The sequence below is a fragment of the Cherax quadricarinatus genome, chromosome 34, assembly GCF_038502225.1.
Source record: "Cherax quadricarinatus isolate ZL_2023a chromosome 34, ASM3850222v1, whole genome shotgun sequence".
Lineage (NCBI taxonomy): Eukaryota > Metazoa > Arthropoda > Malacostraca > Decapoda > Parastacidae > Cherax > Cherax quadricarinatus.
The window spans coordinates 20370795-20397307 of NC_091325.1; the positions used below are offsets into that span (position 1 = coordinate 20370795).

A 26513-nucleotide genomic window follows, 5' to 3' on the forward strand; every position below is an offset into this window, starting at 1 on the left:
ATTTCTAAACTGTTGTATTCTGAGCACCTCTGCAAAAACAATGATTATGTGTGAGTTAAGTGAAAGTGTTGAATGATGATGAAAGTATTTTCTTTTGGGGGATTTTCTTTCTCTTTGGGTCACCCTGCCTCGGTGGGAGACGACCGACTTGTTGGGGAAAAAAAAAAAAATCAGGCCACCCTTTAGTTTCACAGGTCTCACTATTATATTCATGGGGAATTGCTAAACCCATATGGGTCATACACTGCCTGGAGAATGGTAATCACATTGGAGCCAAGCATCAGTTCAATTACAGTATGTGACAAAAAAAAAAAACTTGTAATTTGAAAGCAAAAATCCCTAAATCTTAAAGCCAAATCTCTCTAATGAATGAGTAATGGCAGATATGCTAACTCAAGTGCAGACAGTAGTAGAGCAATATATGTACACCTGTTCAGTTAATTATGAAGATTTCAACAAATTTTACTAAATTACAGTATGCAAATATACTATTACAAATAATAAATACTGACATAAGTAAAACTCTTGTATAAAAATATATTTATTTCTGTGGCATAAATAATTTAATAATTTGCAACAATACATATTGAAGGAAAAATCTATGACCTGTTAAATAATTTAAGAACTTGAAATACACCATATACTGTACCATATATACCATATATGTATAAAAATCACAGAAATACAGTACTGTGTGGTGCTGCTTCTTACAGAAGCTCTTTCCAATTGGTAAATGCCAAAATGTTTTATTGATATGCAATTTCATGTTTCACTGGCAAATATCCAATATATTTAGATACTTTTTCTTAAGTACTGTATCTATATTTAAGTGTTTATTTTTATGTAAAATAACAACTATATAAATCTTCATAAGTGCTTCACTTCTGAATTAAAAATATATATTATATTGTACTATTTGCCTCCTTACTTCATCTGCAAATCTATCTCACATATAACATGTTTTAATTTGGCAATGGCTACTTGGATATCAGCAAAGGTTGCATCATGATGAGTAACAAAGCGAACCGAATCTGTCGTCCAGGGAAATACTTTAATTATCACTTGCTCACCTACCACTTGACTCTCCTCGTCACAAACCTAGAAAAGTAAAGCATCAGGAGTAAAGTTATACTATGACACCCATGACACTCCTCTTATTTTTAATTGTATAGTTGATAATTCTTATACATAATCTTGAAGAAAAATACTGCAGTGGAGATGGTAGTTACTGTACATTACTAAGCATCATTAGTGAAGTACATATATAAATGTAACTCATATATGCACTCAAAACTAAATAAACATTGTAATTACAGTACATATTGTAGTTCTATACAGTGCAGGTCTCAAACTTATGATGGTAAGTTGTTCCTGAAAACTGTCTGTAAGTCTGATGCTCAAACTCAGAACCTACTTTTCCATAGATACCCCAATGTTATAATCTGAGAGGTATTAACAAGCCATAATATTCCACATCTAATTTCACTTATTTTTTAACTAAGAATATTTCCCTAATATTTTACATTTAGTACAGTGGACCCACGGTTCTCGTGATTAATCCGTTCCAGGGAGTCTGCCAAAAACCGAAACCATTTTCCCCGTAACAAATAATGTAAATCCAATTAATCCATTCCAGACACCCAAAAGTATTAACAAAAATAATTTTTTTAGAGATTAAATATAGATTTACATACAGAAAAGAATGACAAATCAATATACAGCAATAATAACATCACACTTATCTTTACTGAAGACTCTTGTTGGTGTATGGAAGACAGGAGGACGGGAGAGGAAGAAGTTATTATTGTATGGAAGGGGAATCCCCTTCCAAACAATAGGTACTGAGTCCTTATCTGGGTTACTTCCCTCTTTGTTTTTTAATGGCACTAGAACCAGCTTGAGAGTCACTGGACCCCTGTCGCTCAAAGAATTGTTCTAAAGAGCTCTGTTTCTGGCATCTCTTTAAGATTTGCCTAAAATGGGACAAAACATATCGCAGACAGGGCCTGCAACAGCTTTGTTAGGGTGATGTTCCTCCACAAATGTTTGCACCTCATTCAACTTTGCACAAATGCCCTTAATCTTTGAAGAAGGCACCTTCTTCCCTCTCTTCCTCCTCCTGTGAAGAAATTTCCTCAGCTGTGCTTTGTTGCTGTTGCAGATGAAGGTCTTGCAGCTCTTCAGGGGTTAGCTCTTCATTGTGGTCTTCCACCAACTCTTCCACATCCTTGCCACACACATCCAACCCCATGGAATTCCTACCTTCCACAACATGTCTCTTGGACATACTGGCAAGCTCAGCCACACGTATGCCACTTTCATATTTTTCTATGATTTCTTTCTTTAATTCAATCATGTTTCTCACCTTCTTTACCAAAGGGTTGTCACTAGGAGCTTTCATTGAGCAGTTGCGAGCACAAAAAACAATGGATTATAAGGAAATCTTTCGTATGAACGCGGGGATGATGCTCACTCACCGAGAAACAATGCCAGACTGACTCTAAATGCCTCTGTGGGAGGCTTTGTGTGCGCAAGGCCACTGAGACATGTTCTGTACGACCGCTGAAATCCAAGGGAAATCACGAAAACCAAGGCTATATTTTGACGAAAAAAGTTGCCGATAACCAAAATTCACAAAAACTGAGACTCACGAAAACCGAGGGTCCACTGTACTGCTGTTTCATTTTACTTAAAATGCTGTAAGGTAGTATCAAACTGTTTAATTAATGTATACATGTTAATTAAGCAGAACAGAGCTACAATTCAGTATACAGTAATATGTAAGGGTGGGTGGCAGGTGGACTGTTTCCCTTTTATTTCTCATTTTCATTGTCCTATTCATTTCTGCCCTCTCTTACATCATATCTAGCTTCAAGAACAGGTAAGTAGGTCCCAAGAGGCTAAGAGGGAATGTGGCAAGCAGCAAGCTGAGAGGTGAGGCAAGGAGTTGAGATTCCACCTCTGCAGCCACATATGTTCACCACTTCTTCACTGCAATGGTGAAGTGTGTAGTCCGAGGAATGGAGTGACACTTGTGTAGGGACAGGCAGCAGCTGGATGGCCTCCCAAAAGCACAATACATACTAGAATCAGCTCTCATCAGCATTTCTAGTAATTCCAACTAGGACAACAGCTTCGACAACATGGCTGAGCTTCTTGCCAAAAAATTTCTACTGTATTAGCATCTTCCCACATAGCAAGAGCTCAGAGCAGAATTTCAATAACTAAACCTCACACTACTGCAAAAACATGTCGATCTCACACCACTTAAATGACCTGCACACCACTTTCCTTACTTTGCTTCTCTATATATACAGGTCCACCATCACAAATCCGGCAATCAGTTATTCAGTTCCTTCAGTTATTCGGCACTAATTTTGGCTAGCATAATTTCAAATTTCCAGGGTCACCACACCAACCTGCTGGTACTGTTTGGTGGCGCTACTTGCTGCATAAGTCATTCCAATTTCTTTTTCTCCATTTGTTGTTTTAACCTGCTTACTTTTAGCCCTAGCCATGGTCCCAATGAATAAAAGAAATGCTTCTCATTATGTAAAGCACCTACACAGTACATTATCCACTAAAGATAAGGTGGCTTTGAAGCCACTGTCGGTTGTCATGAACTCAGTCTCATGAAGCAGGAGAATATACTTTATTATTATGCTAATATCAACACTACAGCTTATTTGCCTATCACAATTGATCTATGACATAATAAACAATATAAATAACATAAAACATGTTAAATACTCCAAAAATAAATAATATTTGGCATAACACCGAGCAGTTTGACGGAGGTATGAAGAGGATATGGTATACAAATACCATTCTCCTATCCCTGTCTTGGGGCTTATATTAGAGAAAACGGAGTGTAGCACAGGGCTAACTGTGATATACACTCGTACTGCACCATAAACATGAAATAAAAAAGTTATTTTCTCTATATAGATTATCACGCATAGCAGCATGTGTGTAGAGAACCTAGGATAACACAAAAAAGTCAATGTGGCTTATTTCTAGTACCTGGCTTGGGTTAGCCATGTATGATTTTTGGTAAATATTAGATTCCCAGCCAGGGTAAAAACATTAGGCGTGTTTCTTTACACCTGTTGTTTATGTTCACCCATCAGTAAATGGGTACCTGGGTGTTAGCCGACTGGTGTGGGTGTCATCCTGGGATACTGACCTAATTTTCTTGAAATACTCTGCATAACAAGCGGCCTTCTATATAGTAATATGTCAATGATGTCAGCTAGGCCTGTGTACCTTGTACATGTATGTGTAGTAAATTATTATTATTATTATTATATTATTATTATATTATTATTATTATTATTATTATTATTATTATTATTATTATATTATTATTATTATTATTATTATTATTTTCTCAGTTGTTTGTTGGGTTATCTTATTCAAACTTGGGCAATGTATGATGGAAAGATACTTCTTAACTTACACGTGGCGTTACTCCCCTCAGTGTTTTAAAAATGGCTGAGTCAGCAGAACAGGTCAGGAGACAACAACACCACACAACCCCCGATAAATGGAATTGAGGGGGATTTGGAAGGATAAAACCATGGATTAAACCTTTCTGATCTACCAGAATGGAAAGGAGTTAGAAGTTAATTGAGGAAGCCAGACTGTGAAGTGAGATGGGAAGGGGAGTGTGTAATAAGGGGTTAACTGTAAGGGTTTTGTGAAGTTAAGGGAAAAGTGAGCAGTGAAGAGGGCTTTGAAGAGGAAATTTTACTAGTAATTCAGTGTGATTGCTAAAGCAGATACTAAGTGTACTAGGGACTGGAAAAGAGAAATAAATATTATTGTATATGAGTAAAAGAGCGAAGAGTGAAAATGGCAGGCATTAGGGGGGTACAGGCTGCCATAATTATATTTATATTTCTTCTTCAATTCCATGAAGAAAGAAATCAGTCATGGGGGCTGGAAAAGGTGAATGGAGTAACAGCGCCCTGGACAGTAAAAGCCCAACAGTTGCCATCCTACCAGAAAAGTGAATGTCACTATCGCCGCAAGGTATGGTAACACCGCATACCCAAACAAAAACAGTGGCACACAGCTCTTATTGTAGCGCTCTTAAGTGGTGATATCCAAATTAATCCAGGACCTCAAACTATTGTGCAGAGGCAAAACAGACAGATAAATGACGGCGATAATGACGGTCTAGTAGCTAGGAATGATAACCTTAACTCCATATGTAATGCATACATAGGTCAATGTGAGACAATACAGCCATTATTATCTCAAACACTACCAAACAGGTGCATACACTGTACTAAAGTACAAATGAAAAACAGAAAAGGCACCTTATGTAAAATGTGTAAGGGGTGGGTGCATGATGGATGTATGTACAATTATAACAACGGTGCCAGAATTCATTTTGTGTGTAACAAATGCACTTTGGCACAGTTACCCTTTAGCAGTGATGACATTGATTTACCTAAATTTAATACAAATGACCCATTGCCATATATTGATGATTATGATTGTTTTATGAAAACAGGCCTTCACTTTATTCATGTCAATGCAAGATCACTTCTTCCTAAATTGGCAGAGATTAGGATTCTAGCTAACAAAATTAGGGCGGCAGTTATAACCATCTCTGAATCTTGGTTGGATGATACGGTGACTGACGACGAGGTCAAAATAGATGGTTACAATATAAAACGCTTAGATAGGAACAGAAAGGGTGGTGGAGTATGTGCCTACATTAGAAATGACTTAGCTTACAACCCAAGACCTGATTTAAATAACAATAAACTGGAGATTCTATGGTTTGAAGTGCTGCTTCCTAAGACCAAACCCATCTTAGTAGGAACTAGTTACTGCCCTCCTACCCAGGACCAGTTCTTAGAAGACTTTTCCAGAGTCTTGTCCGGAGTTGAAAACAATTGCGAGACAATAATACTGGGCGACTTCAATATCTGTTTTCAGCAGCAAAATAACGGGCTATGCAAAAGGTATAAGCAAATTCTAGGATTAAATAGTTACACTCAACTAATTAATACTCCAACCCGGATCACACAGTTCTCAGCCACCCTAATTGACCACATACTTTGTAACCGCTCTGAGAACATTAGTCAGTCAGGCATCATTACCACAGGTCTTAGTGATCATTTCATCATTTACTGCACCAGGAAAATCACTAGGGATAGGATAGGCCTACACAGGACAATAAAAATGAGGTCAACTAGAAACTACAGTAAAGAAACACTGGTAAATAGGCTACACAATTGTGACTGGACAGAGATAACAAGTTGCACGGACGTAAACGATGCCTGGGAAAAATTCAAAACAATGTTCACTACCATCCTTGATAATATTGTACCAGTTAAAGAGGTTAGGATTAAACGAAGAACGGAACCCTGGATGAATACTGAGATATTAGATAATATGGAATTCAGAGACCAGCTGCTAAAAAGATTTAAAGCAAACAGACAGGATATTGCAGCACTAAATGAATTCCAAAGGGTGAGGAACAGAGTACAAAGACTTATATAAGGAGCAAAGGCAAAGCACTACTGCTCAAAAATTGAAGAGTATAAGCATAACTCCAGAAAGCTCTGGCAACAACTAAAACAGTTGGGGTATAGCTATAAGCCAGTAGATAGGTCTAACATAGCACTCACTATCGATAATGAGGTATGCCATGAAACATCTAAGGTGGCAAATTGCTTTAACTCCTACTACACATCTGTTGCATCAACACTAGTAAGTAAACTACCAGCTGCATCAAATACCTTCAACACAGACTCTGATAAGTTTCAAACATACTATACCAATAAAGGGGTAACCCCAAACAGTTGTCAACTATAAAGTGTATCTCATGACTTTATTCAAAAAGAACTAAGCAGGTTAAACCCAACTAAGAGCACAGGCCCTGATAACATCCCGTCTAAGTTCCTAAAAGATGGTGCTTCTGAACTGTCAATCCCTATTGCTCACATAATAAATCTATCAATCACCACTAATACCGTACCGGAGGGGTTCAAGGAGGCCAGAGTTACTCCTATCTTCAAGAAAAATAGTAGGTCTGATGTAAGCAACTATAGGCCTGTTAGTATACTCAGTATAATATCTAAAATTCTAGAGAGGGCGGTGTATTCTCAAGTAGTTAAGTACCTTAATGACAACAACATTCTCCATAGCTATCAATCGGGCTTTAGAAGATCCTACTCAACCGACACCTCCCTTATTAATCTGATGGATTACCTGAGAACTGAAATGTCAAAGGGGAACCTCATAGGTATGGTAACCTTAGACCTGCAAAAGGCCTTCGATACTGTCAACCACAATATATTATGTAATAAACTTCAAGCTATCGGTATAGGTTCTGTAGACTGGTTTAAGTCCTACCTTAGCAACAGGAGACAAATAGTCAAAATCAACAAAACAGAATCAGAACCCCTGCCGATAACATGTGGAGTTCCCCAAGGTAGTATTCTGGGTCCCTTATTATTCTTACGTTATGTCAATGATATGCCTATCAGTGTCAAGTGCAAACTCCTACTGTATGCAGATGACAGTGCTCTGTTAGTGTCAGGTAAAGACCCACAAGATATTGCTAATGTTTTAACACTGGAACTGGAGTCCTGCAGCAAATGGTTAGTAGACAACAAACTATCATTACACCTAGGGAAAACTGAAGCCATTCTCTTTGGCACAAAACATAAACTGAGAAGGGTAAATAACTTTAATGTTCAATGTAATGGGGAGCCTATCACTTTGGTTTCATCAGTAAAATATTTGGGAATTCCCTTTGACCCATGCATGTCAGGAGAATTGATAGGGAACAGTGTAGTAAAGAAAGCGAATGCCAGACTGAAGTTCCTGTATAGACAAGCACAGTGTCTACCTACTAAGGCTCGCAGGACCCTATGTCTAGCCCTTATACAATGCCATATGGATTACGCATGCTCTTCATGGTACTCTGCCTTGACAAAAAAACTGAAAGATAGACTGCAAATCACCCAGAACAAAATCGTAAGATTCATCCTGGGGCTGGGACCAAGAGAACATGTAGGCCAGGATGAATTACAGCAGTTGGATATGCTGAATGTTGAAGACAGAGTAAAACAACTGAAGCTAAATCACGTTTATAAAATTGCTCACAGTGTCCAGAATATCTTGCTGTCAATTTTGTCAAGGTTGGGAACCAAAGCAATCATCGCACTAGGGGGAGAGAGCACAACTTTGTAGTACCCACAGTCATTGGCCAGGCTTCAAACACCTTTTATTGTACAGCAATAAAGGAATGGAACAGACTACCCGCACATGTCAAAGCTAGTCATAGCATGAACCAGTTTAAGAAGAGTGCCAAAAGGTGTCTGATGAATGTAGCTACAGAAAGGGAGGGGAATGATTTTCTATTTTTAATCTAACATACGTGTAAATTTTACCTTATTCCTAGTAATGACCCTCGTATTGTAGATAGTCTTAATGACCCTTGTGTAGTAGATAGTCTTTTTAGTATGATAATAAGATGTTATCTTCATTATAGAATAATAAGAAAATATTATAACCTTTATATTATAATAATAAGGTAAAAGGACTCCAATGGAAATAAGTCACTCTGTCTGACTTTTTTGGGTTATCCTAGGTTCTCTACATATATGCTGCTATGTATGATAATTCTATGTAACTGTATTTGTGTATACCTGAATAAACTTACTTACTTACTTACTTACTTAAAAATGAAAACAATCAGACCATAAATAGCGGAGTTCATTTCTCAGCCATTAGTGGCTAGTTAGCGGTATATTTTTGAATGTTTTTATGGTTATATTCTCATTTTTTCGGTCTCATTTGATAGAATGAAAGATATATTACAGAAATAGATATGATTTTGATTGCTTTCATGATGAAAAGTACCTTGAAACTGTGCTCACAGTAGCGAAAATGTTCTATTCTTTAGCGAAGCTCAAGAGTAAACAAATGACGTCACCATCCAATACGGAGTCAAGAATGGATTGACATTATTTACACAATTATTACAATAATGCAGTAGTATGCATAACAGTAAATCTTCTATTTTTTTGTGAATAAAAATTCCAAATGGTAAGCAAGAGTAATATAAGAGGGGCCTGGAGCCATGACTAATGAACAGAGAAAATGCTATTTTAGTGCCAGGAATGTCTGCATTACGTATTTATTCTGGACCTTATTTTGAAATTGGCATCTGTTGAAATTTGCGTGAAATCGGCCAAATTGCCAATTTTTGACAACTTTATTGGGTAGTTGAAATAAGTGAATGGGCGGTTTCTTGTACTCAGTTGACAGACTAGAAGTAAATAAGTTTATTCAGGTATACACAAATACAGTTATATAGATTATCATACATAGCAGTGTATGTATAGGGAACCTAGGATAACCCAGAAAAGTCAGACAAAGTGACTTATTTCCAGTACCTGGCTTAGGCTTGCCATATAAGATTTTTGGTAAATATTTTTTTTCTCGGTTGTTTGTTGGGCTACCTCATTGAAACTTGGGCAATGTATGATGGAAAGATGCTTCTTAACGTACAACAAAAATAAAAAAGACGGACGATAAATAAGGGAGTTCACTTTTCAGCCATTAGCCGCCTCTTTGCAGTATATTTTCGTATGGTTTTTATGATTGTATTCTCATTTTTATGGACTCATTTGATAAAATGGAAGATATATTGCAGAAGTAGACATGATTTTGATTGCTTTCATGACGAAAAGTGTCTCGAAATTGAGCTCAAAGTAGCGGAAATGTTCGATTTTTGCCGAGGTTCAATGAACTTTGTGTAAGTCATGTTGGTTATTTTATTAAACGTACTCTAACCTAACCACTCTGTAATCCGGCAAACTCAGTCATCCAGCACACTACAGGTCCCAATGATGCCGGATTTGTGATGGAGGACCTGTATAATCACCCTTCCAATCCAAGTTTATCTGTGACTTGATAAAACATATTGTATTGGCAAAATATCATCAATAAAGCACTGCACAGTAGGGCCCCACTTATACAGCAGGTTAGGTTTCAAGCTACCGCCGGAAAACAGACATCACAGGAAAGCAGAATGCCATTTTTTCCACTTATAAATGCATATAAATGCCAGATAACAAGTTTATACGTACTAACATATATTAAGTTATCAATAGACCTAGGCATTAAAAAACAATAAAAGGTAAAATACACACACAGTACACTCATTACTTACCTCAAAACATTTGTAGTCTTAATGTAGGGTGAGAGGTGAGTAAAGGAGATAAAACGAATAAACGAGAGAAAGCGAGTAAACGAGAGAGGACAGAGGCGAGGAGTCTGTAAACAAGCAGACAAATGCATCTGGTTATGGCTGATACACATTCATTTACATGTTTGTGAAGCTCATACCATAATGCAAACACCTTACACTGTGTACAAGTTGTCTCCATGTTGGTACAGTAGAAGAAATAAAGAGCAACACTCCTATTCTCATATAACACAGTCCCATTCTCATGTAACCCCCGGTACAGCCTCTCCTCACTTAACGATGGAGTTCCATTCCTGAGACCACATTGGTAAACAAATTCGTCGCTAAGTGAGGAGCATACTATAATGGTAGTGGGTTTGTGTCAACTATCTTTGATATTGTTTTAATATCACCTTTGCACAATTTACAACATTTCTGGTATATTTTTAAAATGTTTATACAGTAGTGTACTGCATATTGTAATAAACAGAATAGAGGAAATCAGCTCTAATATATGTTATTTAGGTATGCATACTGGTCAGAGAGCCCGTCGTAAGTGTGAGGCATCAGTAAACAAGTACAGGTACCATCCGACTGACGACCAAGCTTGGTTCCGACCAACCGGTCCTAAGTCAAAATGGACATAAGTCAAACCTTGCTACTGAATATCAACATCACACTTTTGTAATGATTTTGTTTTATTGTTTAATTTGGCATTTCATTTTTTTCTTTACTTTTTATGCTGTTAGTACTGTATTTTATACCATAAGGTTTAGGATAAACACTGTGTACAATACAAACAGCTGTTTATTTCCCAGAAATTTGGCATAAAAAGCGTGGTCGTAACTCAAGTGGTTGTATGTCAAGCAGGTCGTAAGTCGGATGGTAGGTGTACAATGCTAAGTGAGGAGAGGTTGCAATACTTTGTGTACACATTTTCTTTGGTGTTGAGGTACAGAAAACATTATTCTTTACGACACTCCGACAAGACGACTGGAAAACATCTCATATTTATGTTAATTTATTCTACTGTGGGATGTATTTATAATGTTTATATGTTATGTAGCATGTTTATTATATAATTTTGAAAAATATTATATATGGATTAATCAGAATGTCTATATTAACCCTTTGACTGTTGCAAGCCCTAATCCTGAAGTGTCTCCTAGTGTCGCAAAATACAGTGGACCCCCGCATAACGATGGCATCACATAGCGATTAATCCGCATACCGCTTGCTTTAATCGCAAAAATTTTGCCGCGCATACCGATTAAAAACCCGCTCACCAATTTTCGTCCGAGACGCGTCCAATGTGCGCCCTCAGCCAGCCTCACATGTGCCGCCCGTGCCATTGTTTACCAGCCAGCCTCCGCGGTAACATCCAAGCATACAATCGGAATATTTCGTATTATTACAGTGTTTTCGGTGCTGTTTCTGGAAAATAAGTGACCATGGGCCCCAAGAAAGCTTCTAGTGCCAACCGTACACCAATAAGGGTGAGAATTCCAATAGAAATGAAGAAAGTGATCATTGATAAGTATGAAAGTGGAGTGTGTATCGCCGACCTAGTCAAGTTGTACAAGAAACCCCAATCAACCATCGCTACTATTGTGGGCACCAGAAAGACAATCAAGGAAGCTGTTCTTGCCAAAGGTTTAACTGTGTTTTCGAAACAAAGATCGCAAGTGATGGAAGATGTTGAGAGACTCTTATTGGTGTGGATAAATGAAAAACAGCTAGCAGGAGATAGCGTCTCTCAAGCGATCATATGTGAAAAGGCTAGGAAGTTGCATGAGGATTTAATTAAAAAAATGCCTGCAACTAGTGATGATGTGAGTGAATTTAAGGCCAGCAAAGGTTGGTTTGAGAGATTTAAGAAGCGTAGTGGCATCCATAGTGTGATAAGGCATGGTGAGGCTGCCAGTTCGAACCACAAAGCGGCTGAAAAATATGTGCAGGAATTCAAGGAGTACATAGACAGTGAAGAATTTAAACCTGAACAAGTGTTTAATTGTGATGAAACAGGCCTGTTATGGAAGAAAATGCCAAGCAGGACCTACATTACTCAGGAGGAAAAGGCACTCCCAGGACATAAGCCTATGAAAGACAGGCTTACTTTGTTGATGTGTGCCAATGCTAGTGGTGATTGCAAAGTTAAGCCTTTATTAGTGTATCACTCTGAAACTCCCAGAGCGTTCAGGCAAAAGAATGTCCTCAAGGATAATTTGTGTGTGCTGTGGAGGGCAAACAGTAAGGCATGGGTCACTAGGGACTTTTTCTATAACTGGTTACACCATGCATTTGCCCCCAATGTGAAAGATTACCTAACTGAAAAGAAATTAGAACTTAAGTGCCTCCTGGTGTTAGACAATGCCCCTGGTCATCCTACAGACGTGGCAGAGTGACTTTATGGGGACATGAGCTTCATTAAGGTGAAGTTTTTGCCTCCTAATACCACTCCTCTCCTGCAGCCCATGGACCAGCAGGTTATTGCAAACTTCAAAAAACTGTACACAAAAGCTCTGTTTGAAAGGTGCTTTGTAGTGACCTCAGAAACTCAACTGACTCTAAGAGAGTTTTGGAGAGAGCACTTTAATATCCTCAATTGTGTAAACCTTATAGGTAAGGCTTGGGAGGGAGTGACTAAGAAGACCTTGAACTCTGCTTGGAAGAAACTGTGGCCAGAATGTGTAGACAAAAGGGATTTTGAAGGGTTTGAGGCTAACCCTGAGAGGATTATGCCACTTGAGGAATCCATTGTGGCATTGGGAAAGTCCTTGGGGTTGGAGGTTAGTGGGGATGATGTGGAAGAGTTGGTGGAGGAGGACAATGAAGAACTAACCACTGATGAGCTGATAGATCAACTTCAAGAGCAAGAGGCCAGACCTGAGGAAACTGGTTCAGAGGAGGGGAGAGAGAAATTGAAGAAGTTGCCTACTACAAAGATTAAAGAAATCTGTGCAAAGTGGCTTGAAGTGCAAACCTTCATGGATGAAAATCACCCTCACACAGCTATTGCAAGCCGTGTTGGCAACCTGTACACTGACAATGTTGTGAAACACTTTAGGGAAGTCATAAAGGAACGAGAGGTACAGGCCACTATGGACAGATATGTTGTGCGAAAGAAGTCCAGTGACTCTGAAGCTGGTCCTAGTGGCATTAAAAGAAGAAGGGAAGTAACCCCAGAAAAGGACTTGACACCTCAAGTCTTAATGGAAGGGGATTCCCCTTCTAAACACTAACACTCTCTCTCCCCTCCTCCCATCCCATCAATCATCACCAGATCTTCAATAAAAGTAAGTGTCATGTAAGTGTGCATTGCATGCCTTTTTCAGTTTGTGTGTATTAAAATTAACATTTCATGTGGTAAAAAATTTTTTTTTTCATACTTTTGGGTGTCTTGCACGGATTAATTTTATTTCCATTATTTCTTATGGGGAAAATTCATTCACATACCGATTATTTCGCATAACAATTACCCCTCTTGCACGGATTAAAATCGTTATGCGGGGGTCCACTGTATTCGAAAAAAGAAAAATTATTTTTTCTTATGAAAATGTTAAGATTATTTTTCTGATTGTTTTAGTCCAAAAAAAAAAAGTTGCCATCAGTACTTACTGAGATATAGAGGCATGAAGTTTGCAGAAAATGAGCCGTGTATGGCAATAGCAGCGACTGCCGCTCACCCGGTAAACTTTGGTTTACTTTTATTCCAAAGTTTCTTGTTTTTTTTCACTATTATATTTTTTCACATAACTTTTGTGGCCTGTGAGACCAAAGTATGGTGCAATGTTCATATATACACTCACTGAATGTAACACAATTATAGCAAAAACACTAGTATCATCATGTTTACAAAACTTGTTTACACAAACAAACAATATAAAAAATGATTAATTATGATTGTTCTATAATATATATACATATGTACAATCAATGGACACTTTCTAGAACTGCTGCAGCTTGTGGAATTTTTTGAAACATGGGTATAAGCACAATGGTGTTTTACACTCCTCACACATAAAACGAGTGTCTCTGCATTTTTGTGGGTGCTCTGTGGTATGTCCACAGACAAAACACCTCTTCTGAGCATTTTTCTTGAGAGCAGTAGCAGGCAGTGGTATGGGGTAGTGATCACCAGGCCTCAGACGAGAGGGCATGTGTTGATAATTTCGTGGGCGTTGGTCTACTGCAAGTGTTGTTCCCTGGTACTGACAAACAAACAAAATTCACCATACAGTGGACCCTCGGTTATCAGCCGTAATCCATTCCAGAAGGTCGGTCGATAACCGAAATGGCCGAAAACCGAATTAATATTTCCCATAAGAATTAATGGAAATACAATTAATCTGTTACAGACAAAAATATTCACAAAAAAATAATTTTTTTGACAATTATGTAAGTTTTACATACCTTTATTGAAGGCTAATGCTGGCTTCTGGAAGATAGGGAAGAGGAAAAAGGGAGGAGCTAGTGTTTGGAAGGGGAATCCCCTTCCATAAAGACTTTAGATAGCAAAGCCTTCTCTGGGGTTACAGTACTTCCCTTCTTTGTCTTTTAATGCTACAATGACCAGCTTGAGAGTCACTGGACCCCTGTCTCACAACAAATCTGTCCATAGAGGTCTGTTTCTGGCATCTCTTGAAGATTTCCCTGAAGTGGGACAGGGTTTTGTCATTGAACATGTTGCAGATATGGCTTCAGTTTGGTCAAAGTGGTGTTTCTCTACAAAAGCTTGCACCCTAGTCCACATTGCACACACCTCTTTAATCTGTCATTTACTGCTACAGTACATTCATTACTAACCTTAAAATACATATTTGTAGTCTTAATGTAGGGTAAGAGGTGAATAGTATTTATTTGTAGGAAGTCAGTGTAGGTAGCAGTAGACTACACACCTATATTACAATACACAGCCATATTATTACAATGTTCACTGAGTTTAATCATTTCTAACAACTACCTTTAGATGCCATCATAAACAAAGGGAGAAGTAATGAATAATAAAAACATAAGAACATAAGAAAGAAAGAACACTGCAACAGGCCTACTGACCCATGCAGAGCAGGTCCATTCCCCCCCCCCCCAATTAGCCTAATCACCCACCCAGTCTGGTCACCTCCACTCAAGGAAGGAGCACGGCACCAGACCCAGCAGCACAAGCTAGTCAGGTCCAACTCACACCCACCCACACCCACTCATGTATTTATCTAACCTATTTTTAAAACTATACAACATTTTAGCCTCAATAACTGTACTCGGGAGTTTGTTCTACTCATCCACAACTCTATTACCAAACCAGTGCTTTCCTATATCCTTCCTGAATCTGAATTTTTCCAACTTGAAACCACTGCTGCGAGTCCTGTCTTGGCTGGAAATTTTCAGCATGCTATTTACATCCCCTTTATTTATTCCTGTTTTCCATTTATACACCTCGATCATTCTTTCCTTTCTTTCAACACACCAGCCATTTCCCACTGAGGTGGGGTGGCCCAAAAGGAAAAACGAAAGTTTTGCCCTAATTCTACGCCTTTTGAGAGAGTGCAGATTCAGGGCCCTCAGTCTATCCTCATAGGGAAGATTTCTGATACATGGGATCATCTTTGTCATCCTCCTCTGTACACTTTCCAGAGCATTTATATCCATTCTGTAATACAGTGAGGAGAACTGAGCAGCATAGTCTAAATGAGGCCTAACCAAGGATATATAGAGTTGAAGAACAACCTGAAGACTTCTATTATTTATACTTCTAGATATGAAGCCAAGAATTCTGTTAGCTTTATTGCAAACACTAATGCACTGTTGTCTTGGTTTTAGATTACTGCTAACCAGAACTCATAAATCCTTTTCACAATCAGTAGTATTAAGATCTACATTATTTAGTTTATATATCGCATGGTTATTTTCCTGTCCAACATTTAGAACTTTGCATTTGTCTATATTAAACTGCATCTGCCACTTCTCCGACCATTGCATCAGTCTATTCAAATCATCCTGGAGTGCTCTAGTGTCCTCATTAGAATGAATTGGACGGCCTATTTTGGTGTCATCAGCAAATTTGCTTGTCACTATTTATTCCCTCATCTATGTTGTTTATGTAAATTGTGAACAACAACGGGCCCAACACTGACCCCTGAGGAACACCGCTTGTGACATGCCCCCATTCTGATTTCTCCCCATTTATGCAAACTCTCTGCTGCCTATTTGTCAGCCATGCATCTACCCAGGAAAAAATTTCTCCTATTCCGTGTTCCTTAAGTTTCCTCAATAGCCTCTGATGTGGAGCTCTATCGAAAGCCTTACTGAAGTCCATATACACAATATCATATTCATTACCATGATCTACCTCCTCAAACACCTTAGTGAAAAATGTTAGTAAATTCGTAAGACAGGAACGCCCTTTTGTAAAACCGTGTTGAGATTCATTAATCAATCTGTGCCTATCAAGATGGCTACGAATTGTTTCGGCAATTATTGATTCCAAAAATTTTCCCACTATGGAGGTAAGGCTTATTGGTCTATAGTTCGAAGCCAAGGACCTGTCACCTGCCTTGTAAATAGGTATTACATTTGCCATTTTCCACTTAATCAGGCACTATGCCAGTTTGTAGTGATATGTTAAAAATATTAGCCAAAGGTATGCTAAGTTCCTCTTTACATTCCTTTAATACCCTTGCAAACAGTTTATCAGGGCCTGGGGATTTGTTAGGTTTTAGTTTCTCTATTTGTCTGAGGACCATGTCACTAGTTACCGCAATTGTGCCTAGTTTATTATCGTCCTGTTCTACATAATCTATTATTTCAGGAATATTACTAATATTTTCCTGGGTGAAAACTGAGAGGAAGTAGGTATTGAGAATTTCACACATATCCTTATCACTGTCAGTGATCTGACCTGAGTTACTCTTAAGTGGGCCAATCTTGTCGCTAATCTTACTTCTGTATACCTGAAAGAACCCTTTTGGGTTAGTCTTTGAATCCCTTGCAACCTTAGCCTCATAATCCCTTTTTGCTTTTCTTATTCCTTTCTTTATTTCTCTCTTTAATTGAATATATTGATTTCTTAACTGCCCATCCCCTCTTTTGATATGCCTATATATGCCTCTCTTTTGACCAATGAGATGTTTCAATATATTGTTCATCTATTCGGGATCATTTTTGTTAGATCTAATTTCCCTACTCGGAACAAAAGTTGTCTGGGCAGCTAGAACTATACTCTGAAAAACGTCATATTGGCAACCAAGATCACCTACCTGACCCACAGGCAGGACATCCCAATCTAGCCCCCCCCAGGTAATTTTTCAGTCCCATGAAGTCGGCCAAGCGAAAATCTGGGACAGAGATTTGATTGCAATTATCTGGGTGATTCCATGATATATTGAAACTAAGTGATTTGTGATCACTTTCCCCAAGTTCATCATTAACCTCAGATTATTAACCCTTTCAGGGTCCAAGGCCAAAATCTGAAGTCACGCACCAGTGTCCAAGAATTTAAAAAAAAAAATTTGTTATTTTTTCTTATGAAATCATAGAGAATCTTTTTGTGAAGGTAATAAAACAAAAAGTACAAAATTTGGTGGAAAATTGACGAAATTATGCTCTCGCGAATTTTGATGTGTCAGCGATATTTACGAATCGGCGATTTTGCCGAATTTGACTCCCATTTTAGGCCAATTACATTATTCCAATCAACCAAATTCTTAGCTATTTCACTAGTATTACTTCTATTCTATCGATTGAGCACAAGAAATCGCCAAGTCAACTGTTTCAACTACAAAATAAAGTGATCGGAAATTGTTAATTTGGCCAATTTAACACAAAGTTCAAAATATTCCAATTTCAAAATAGGCTCCAGAATAAACAATGTAGGTATTCCTGGAACTAAACTAACATTTCCTCTGTTCATTAGTTACATTTTGAGGCTTTACAAATAAATTCCATTTTGATTTTTTATTCACATAATGAATTTTTATTCACACCAAAAAATAGAAGATTTACTGTTATGCAATACTGTAATAATTGTATAAATATCATCACCATATTTGTGAATGTATATTAGACCCACCAGCTGACGTGTATTAGATGTGTGAGGTCGTTTGTTTACTCTTGAATATCGGCAAAAATTTAACATTTCCGCTACTTTGAGCTCAGTTTCAAGCCATTTCCAGTGCTAAAACCAATCAAAATCATCTCTATTTCTGTAATATGTCTTCCATTCTATCAAATGAGACCAAGAAATCGCAAATACAACTATAAAAAACATACGAAAAAACACTGCAAAGTCGCTGTTTTAATCGAAAAATCATGATTTCAGTTTTTTTCTCTCATTATACACAGTGTGCTGCAGGATCTGTTTTATGTGGTGCACACATACCACATAGATGTATTCTCTCATATCTAGGCCCAAATGTACCACTCACAGTTTATCAGAGTGAGCTGAGCTCATGGCGTAGATCTACGGTTTGGACACTCACCGTAAAGCCCTAGATCTACGGGACGGACCCTGAAAGGGTTAATTAGTGACTGTTTGTTGGCAAGAACCAAGTCAAGCAGATTGTTTCCTCTAGTTGGTTCCGTCACAACCTGTTCTGAATAGCAATCCTGAACCGTATCCAGAAAGTCACTAGACTCAAGATTTCCTGTCATATTGTTCCAATCAATTTGTCTAAAGTTAAAATCTCCCATTATCACAACATTTTCATATCTAGATGCCTTATGAATTTCGTCCCATAACAGCTTACTGCACTCCCTATCAAGGTTTGAGGGCCTATAAATCACACCCAAAATTAATTTGTCATGACCCTCGAGAAACTGTAGCCAAACAGATTCCATGTTCGATGTTTCTAGTCTTATATCATGTCTAAGACAACAATTTAAATTTTCTCTGACATACATCACCACTCCACCACCCTTCCTGTTGACCCTATCAGTGTGGAATAGTTTATAACCCTGTATGTCGCATTCAGAAGACATTTCTCTATCTTTCAGGTTGAACCAGGTCTCTGTTATACCAATAATATCTATATTACCTACACTTGCAAGTACAGTGGACCCCCGGTATTCGATATTAATCCATTCCTGAGAGATCATCAAATACCGAAAATATCGAAAAGCAAATCAATTTTCTCCATAAGAAATAATGGGAATCAAATTAATCCGTGCAAGTCACCCAAAAGTATAAAAAAATTTTTTTTACCACATGAAATATTAAGTTTAATGCAATAGAATAATTACAATAACAACAATAACAATAGAATAATAACAATGGAATAATTGACACTTACCTTTAATGAAGATCCGGTGATGATTGATGGGATGGGAGGAGGGGAGAGTGTCGAAGTTGTTACTGTTTAGAAGGGGAATCCCCTTCCATTAGGACTTGAGATAGCAAGTCCTTTTCCAGGGTCACTTCCCTTCTTCTTTTAATGCCACTAGGACCAGCTTCAGAGTCACTGGACTTCTGTCGCACAACATATCTGTCCATAGAGGCCTGTACCTCTCGTTCCTTTATGACTTTACTAAAGTGATTCACAACACTGTCAGTGTAATAGTCACCAGCACGACTTGTAATACCTGTGTTAGGGTGATTGTCATCAAAAAAGGTTTGCACCTTAAGCCACATTGCACACATTTCCTTAATCTTTGAAGTAGGCAACTTCTTCAATTTCTCTATCCCCTCCTCCGAAGCAGTTTCCTCAGGTATGACCTCTTGCTGTTAAAGATGATCTAGCAGCTCATCAGTGGTTAGTTCATCACTGTCCTCCTCCACGAACTCTTCCACATCCTCCCCACTAACCTCCAACCCCAAGGACTTCCCCAATGCCACAATGGATTCCTCAACTGGCATAGGATTCCCAGGGTTAGCCTCAAACCCTTCAAAATCCCTTTTGTCTACACATTCTGGCCACAGTTTTTTCCAAGCAGAGTTCAAGGTCCTCTTAGTCACTCCCTCCCAAGCCGTACCTATCAGGTTTATACAATTGAGGATATTAAAGTGATCCTTCCAAAACTCTTTTAGAGTCAGTTGAGTTTCTGTGGTCACTACAAAGCACTTTTGAAACATAGCTTTTGTGTACAGTTTCTTGAAGTTGGAAATGACCTGCTGGTCCATGGGCTGCAGGAGAGGAGTGGTATTAGGAGGCAAAAACTTGACCTTAATGAAGCTCATGTCCCCAGAAAGTCGCTCTGCCAAGTCTGTAGGATGACCAGGGGCATTGTCTAATACCAGGAGGCACTTAAGGTCTAATTTCTTTTCAATTAGGTAATTTTTCACAGTGGGGCAAATGCATGGTGTAACCAGTCATAGAAAAAGTCCCTAGTGACCCAGGCCTTACTGTTTGCCCTCCACAGCACACACAAATTAACCTTGAGGACATTGTTTTTCCTGAACACTCTGGGAGTTTCAGAGTGATACACCAATAAAGGCTTCACTTTGCAATCACCACTAGCATTGGCACACATCAACAGAGTAAGCCTGTCTTTCTTTGGCTTATGTCCTGGGAGTGCCTTTTCCTCCTGAGTAATGTAGGTCCTGCTTGGCATTTTCTTCCAAAACAGGCCTGTTTTGTTGCAATTAAACACTTGTTCAGGTTTAAATTCTTCACTGTCTATGTAATCCTTGAATTCCTTCACATATTTTTCAGCTGCTTTTTGGTCCAAACTGGCAGTCTCACCATGCCTAATCACACTATGTATGCCACTACGATTCTTAAATCTTTCAAACCAACCTTTGCTGGCCTTAAATTCACTCACATCAGCACTGGTTGCAGGCAATTTCTTTACCAAATCGTCATGCAACTGCCTAGCCTTTTCACAAATGATCGCTTGACAGATGCTATCTCCTGCTATCTGTTTTTCATTTATCCACACCAATAACAGTCTCTCAACATTTTCTAGCACTTGCATTTGCTGTTTCATAATCACAGTTGCACTTTTTGCAAGAACAGCTTCCTTGATTGCCGTTTTCCTGGTCAATATAGTAGAGATGGTTGATTGGGGTTTACTATACAACCTGGCCAGCTCCGACACACGCACTCCACTTTCGTACTTTGCAATTATCTCTTTCTTCATTTCAATAGCCATTAGCACCTTTTTTCTCGAAGGGTTGGCACTAGAAGCTTTCTTGGGGCCCATGGTGACTTATTTTGCAGAAACAAGCACCAAAAACAGTGGTAATATGGAATGTACCAAATGTATCCTTAGATGCGCGCACACTGGCTGGCTTGTAAACACTGGCACACACGGGGCAGTTCAGGCCACACGTGGACACGTCTCGTGCGAATCGCATCGAATACCGGGTTTCCGATCGGACACCGAGGCAAAATTTTTGCGTTAAAATGCATCGAATACTGGATTTATTGAATACCGATGCCATCGAATACTGGGGGTCCACTGTAATCTTAGCTCATCTATCTTATTTCTTAGACTCCTACCATTTGTATAGTAAACCTTAAGAGAGCTAGTCACTCGTTGCCCTCTGCTATCTCTCTTTGTTTGTTGATCAATTGATTTGCCATTACTAGCAACTTTATTTAGAATATTGTCTTTTAAACATATTCCTGAGGTATCCCGGTAATAACTGCTGTTTTTAACCCTAATACTTCAGCCTGATTGTTTCCCACAAACACCCATACCTCTATAATCTATCAGTTTAAATTCCAAGACAAGTCATCAATTACCCTCTCAATCAAATTGGCTAATGCAACCACTCCATCCCCAGAGAGATGAACCCCATCCCTTGCATACATATCACGTTTGCCAAAGAATAGGTCCCAGTTATCAATGAATGGGATTGCAAGTTCCTTGCAGTACCTGTCTAGCCAGCAATTTATACTTACACTCACTCACCCATTTGACCATAAACAGAAATATCAATCTCAATCTCAAAATAATGAATCTTAACTAGTCATAAGTTGGCCTGTGATACTCCAATACTGAAACTATGTATAGTGCCAAAACAAAAGCATTCACATTGCTAAACTCACAAACTAGTATTTAGTCACTTAGCCATAATACCAACTTACCTCATAATTTTGTAATATTTTAAACTTAAGATTTAATTTAAGTCTGCCTAGCCATGCTAGGTGTTCTAGTGGTACACTCTGTAATTATTATTTTACTACATGTAAACAATACAATAACCAAATTCTGTAAACTCAGCATTGTAATCCTTATAGAGAATAAACTTTGAATTTTGAATTTTGAATTCATGCCAAGAATTGTAAACAAACGCATATGAAGGGCAGTTACTGAACCAGTCACCAGATTCACAGTTGTCTCTAACGCTGCATCAGAGAAAACGTAATGTTTACTCTCCATCCCACTCTCCACTCGATAACATATAAACATTGCATGTTTATATGCTATTTTTATATGCTACATGATATATAATTTTGAAGAAAATATCATTGACGGATTAATGAAAATGTCTATACATGTATTAACGTAAAATATGACATTTAATGTGGCAAAGAGTGATTATGAAATATACATCGCATATAATAAACATTGCATGTTTATATGCTATGTAACGTGTTTCTTACATAATTTTGAAGAAAATACCATAGATGGATTAATGAAATTGTCTATATTAATGTAAAATAAGACATTTAATGTGGCAAAGAGTGATTATGAAATATACATCACATATAATAAACATTGCATGTTTATATGCTATGTAACATGTTTCTTATATAATTTTGAAGAAGATATAATAGATGGATTAATGAAAATGTCTACATGTATTAACGTAAAATAAGACATTTAATGTACCAGTGATAATTATTAAATATGCATCGCATATAAACATTACATGTTTTCATATACTATGTAACGTGTTTTTTTGGGCCTATGGTTGCTTATTTTGCAGTTATACGTATTCAATAACCACAAAAAACAATGGATTGTAGCAAAATGTTTGGATGAATGAGCAGAAGCTTTCTCACTCACCCCAAGACAAAGCCAAACTGACTTGCAAGCGGCCCCAGCTGGTGGATGGACACCTCCCACATGGACAATAACTGAATTAATGGCTGATAACCGGGCGCCGAAAAACCGGCCAATAACCGAGTTGGCCAATAACTGAACTGGCTGATAACCGGGGCTCCACTGTACAGTGGACCCCCGCATAACGATATTATTTCAATCCAGAAGTCTGTTTGGGTGCCGTTATAGACCGAATTTGTTCACATAAGATATTGTGAATTAGATTAGTCCGTTTCAGACCCCCAAAAATACACCTACAAAAGCACTTACAAAAATACACTTACATAATTGGTCGAGTTGGGAGCTGATCGTTATGCGGGGGTCCACTGTATTTGGGTTTGCTGTTGGTCTTCAACTTATACATATTATAAGCATTCAGCATGGAAATGTCAAGAAGATGGAAAAAGAGTTTTATGTACCACTTATAACTCTTGCGAACACAATCAGCAAACCCAATCTGCATGTCACATTTGTCCACTAAGTGCATATTGAGGTTGTAATCCATCACAGCTGCAGGATTTACAATGGGTTCACTGGTCTCTCTATTCTGCTTGCCAGTGTCTACCATTTCGTGTTGGTGAACTGATGCCAACAGTGTGACATCACGTTTGTCGTGCCACCGAAATGCCATGATGTCATTGGCAGCAAACACCTGCACCTCACCTCTACGAGTGCCAGCGTCAAACCTAGGCATATGCTGACGATTTCCATGCACTGTGCCACACACATCTGTCATGTTCACTTGAAAGAAATCACTGAGTAAAGGGCTTGTGTACCAGTTGTCAGTATATAAAATATGCCCCTTACCAAGATATGGTTCCATCGTTGTTCTAACCACATCACCAGAGATACCCAGTAAATTCCTGGTGTCTTGCGATGTTTTACTGCCAGTGTACACAATTATATCCAAAACCAGACCACTTTTGCAATCACACAGTACAAATAACTTTATATCAAAGCGTTTCCTCTTGCTTGGTATGTATTGCTTGAATTAGAGTCTTCCTTTGAACAAAATCAAAGACTCATCAATAACAAGCTTCCTGAAGGGATAAAAATACATACAGCACTTTTGTTTCAGGTACATAAACACATTTCTGATCTTATATAACCTGTCGCTTCTGTCAGGCCTGGTTTTGTCTGAAAAGTATAGCATACGTAACAGTAGCACAAATCTATTCACTGGTATAATGTCACTGAAAGCTGGGGTTGAAATCAGGTGGTCTGTCGACCAGTATATGTTGACACTGTGCTTATACACATGTGGCATAAGCATTATTGTGGCAAAGAACAGATACATCTCTGCCACAGTTGTGTCCTTCCACTGGTGTAGGCATGATCTTGGTGAAAGAATTGTGTTGGCCATGGTGTACTCAAAGTATGTAATGCTTTCCCTGACAATAATGTCCATCAGGGGTTCATCGAAGAATAACTGAAAGCATTCCAGTTCAGTGGCATTGTTCCCATGTGTACATGATGGCCGTATTCCACTTTGTGTTTCATCAAAGTCATGGGGACTGGGAACAAACTCGTCACCTTGCTGCCAATCCCAGATGCGGTCAGCTGGTGGGTTCTGGATATTGAAACGTGGTTGTGGTTGTGCAGGTTGTAGTTGTGGATGTTGTGAGAGTGTGGGGTTGGGTGAGGCTGGTTGTGGTTGTGTAGAGTCAGCAGCGTTGGTAGTAGCGTGGCCCGCTGCTGGTGCCACATGACTCATACCACCATCTCTATCACCACCACCACCTGCTGCCTCACTCACATCATTCATACCCATCGTAACAATATCGTCATCTTCACTATCAGGTCGTGGTGTAGGGCCACAGGATGTGCTCCGAGATTTATTCCTACCCCTTGGAACAGCATATGACACACTACCAGACCAAATGCTACGTCGTATATACTGCCGCTTCACTGGGGAATATTCACCCTCACTGTCGCAACTAGAACTGCTTTCAATAGCTTTGATATCACTATCACTGCTCACATCTGAGTCTTGTACACGGGCAAATAATTTCCTCTTTCGTCCTGGTATAGGTGAATGTGAACAACCCGGCCCAGCACCAGAGCTGGGAGGTCCTGAGTCATCTGGGTTTTCATCATTAATTACGTTATCCTGGGCACTGTTTTCGGTCACACCCACTTGAAAACCATGGAATTCACTTTCACTGACACTTCCATCGCTGATAGAGCTATCACTTGGGAACAAAAGACCTCCAATCCGCCGAGGAGTGAGATACTTCTTACCGCGAGGCATGGTGAAAATGGACTACCAAGATGGCATTCCCACAATGCACCACTGAGTCCTAGATTTTTTTCACAGGGTGCACACCCACCACTTACACCCACCACTTAAACCCATTCTCACTCATGTAGGCCTACCAGCCCTCTCCCGCTTGATTTGAAGCCGCTAGAATTTATGCGTATAGATACGTCAAACATGGTGGCTCGTAAGACGTATATATATGACTGAAACAGTCAAGGGGTTAATGTAATATATGATGTTTAACCCTTTCACTATCGAGACCCCTACTCATAAACTTGCTCTCAGTATCGAAGAATTTAAAAAAAAAAAAATTCTTGTGAAATGATAATCTTTTCCCTATGGTAATGACACCAAAAGTATGAAAATTTATGAAAAACTTACAGAATTACGCTTCTTGAAGTTAGTAGTCTCAGCGGTATATGTGCATCAGCAATTTCACCCATTCTGAGCCCAATTTTTGGCCAATTTCATTGCTCCAGTCAACCAAACTCATAGCTATTTCACTTAAACTCCACTTGTCATATTGACTGAATACAAGAAACTGCCCATTTACCGATTTCAGTTACCCAATAAAGTGGTCAGAAATTGGCAATTTGGCGAATTTCACAAAAATTTCAAAAGATGCCAATTTCAAAATAGTGTCCAGAATAAACAATGCAGGCATTCCTGGCACTAAAATAACATTTTCTCTGTTCATTAATCATGTCGTCACAAAAAATAAAGATTTACTGTTATGCAGACTACTGCATTATTGTATAAATAATGTCAGCCCATCCGTAACTGTATATTAGACTGGCCAGTTGGACATGTATTGGATGGTGATGTCATTTGTTTACTCTTGAACATCAGCAAAAATCGAACATTTCCGCTACTTTGAGCTCAATTTCAAGGTACTTTTCATCACAAAACTAATCAAAATCATCTCTATTTCTGTAATATGTCTTCCATTCTATCAATTGAGATCAATGAGAAAACAACCATAAATACCATACGAAAATACACCTCAAAATCTGTGTTTTAATCTATAAACACGGTCATTTTTTCCCTCAT

At 38.5% G+C, this 26513-nt stretch overlaps 1 protein-coding gene across 2 annotated transcripts in view; it reads right to left on the bottom strand.

The window, feature by feature from the left end:
* Nucleotides 1-525: 525 nt before the first annotated feature.
* The window catches only part of LOC128693670 (uncharacterized), a 117376-nt gene continuing 91388 nt past the window's right edge, over nucleotides 526-26513 (bottom strand). For both annotated transcript variants that reach the window (XM_070091232.1, XM_070091231.1), the window contains one exon: nucleotides 526-1098. In XM_070091232.1, coding sequence (XP_069947333.1) covers nucleotides 925-1098 — 174 coding nt within the window. In that variant the 3' untranslated portion in view covers nucleotides 526-924. The remainder of the gene's footprint in view (nucleotides 1099-26513) is intronic.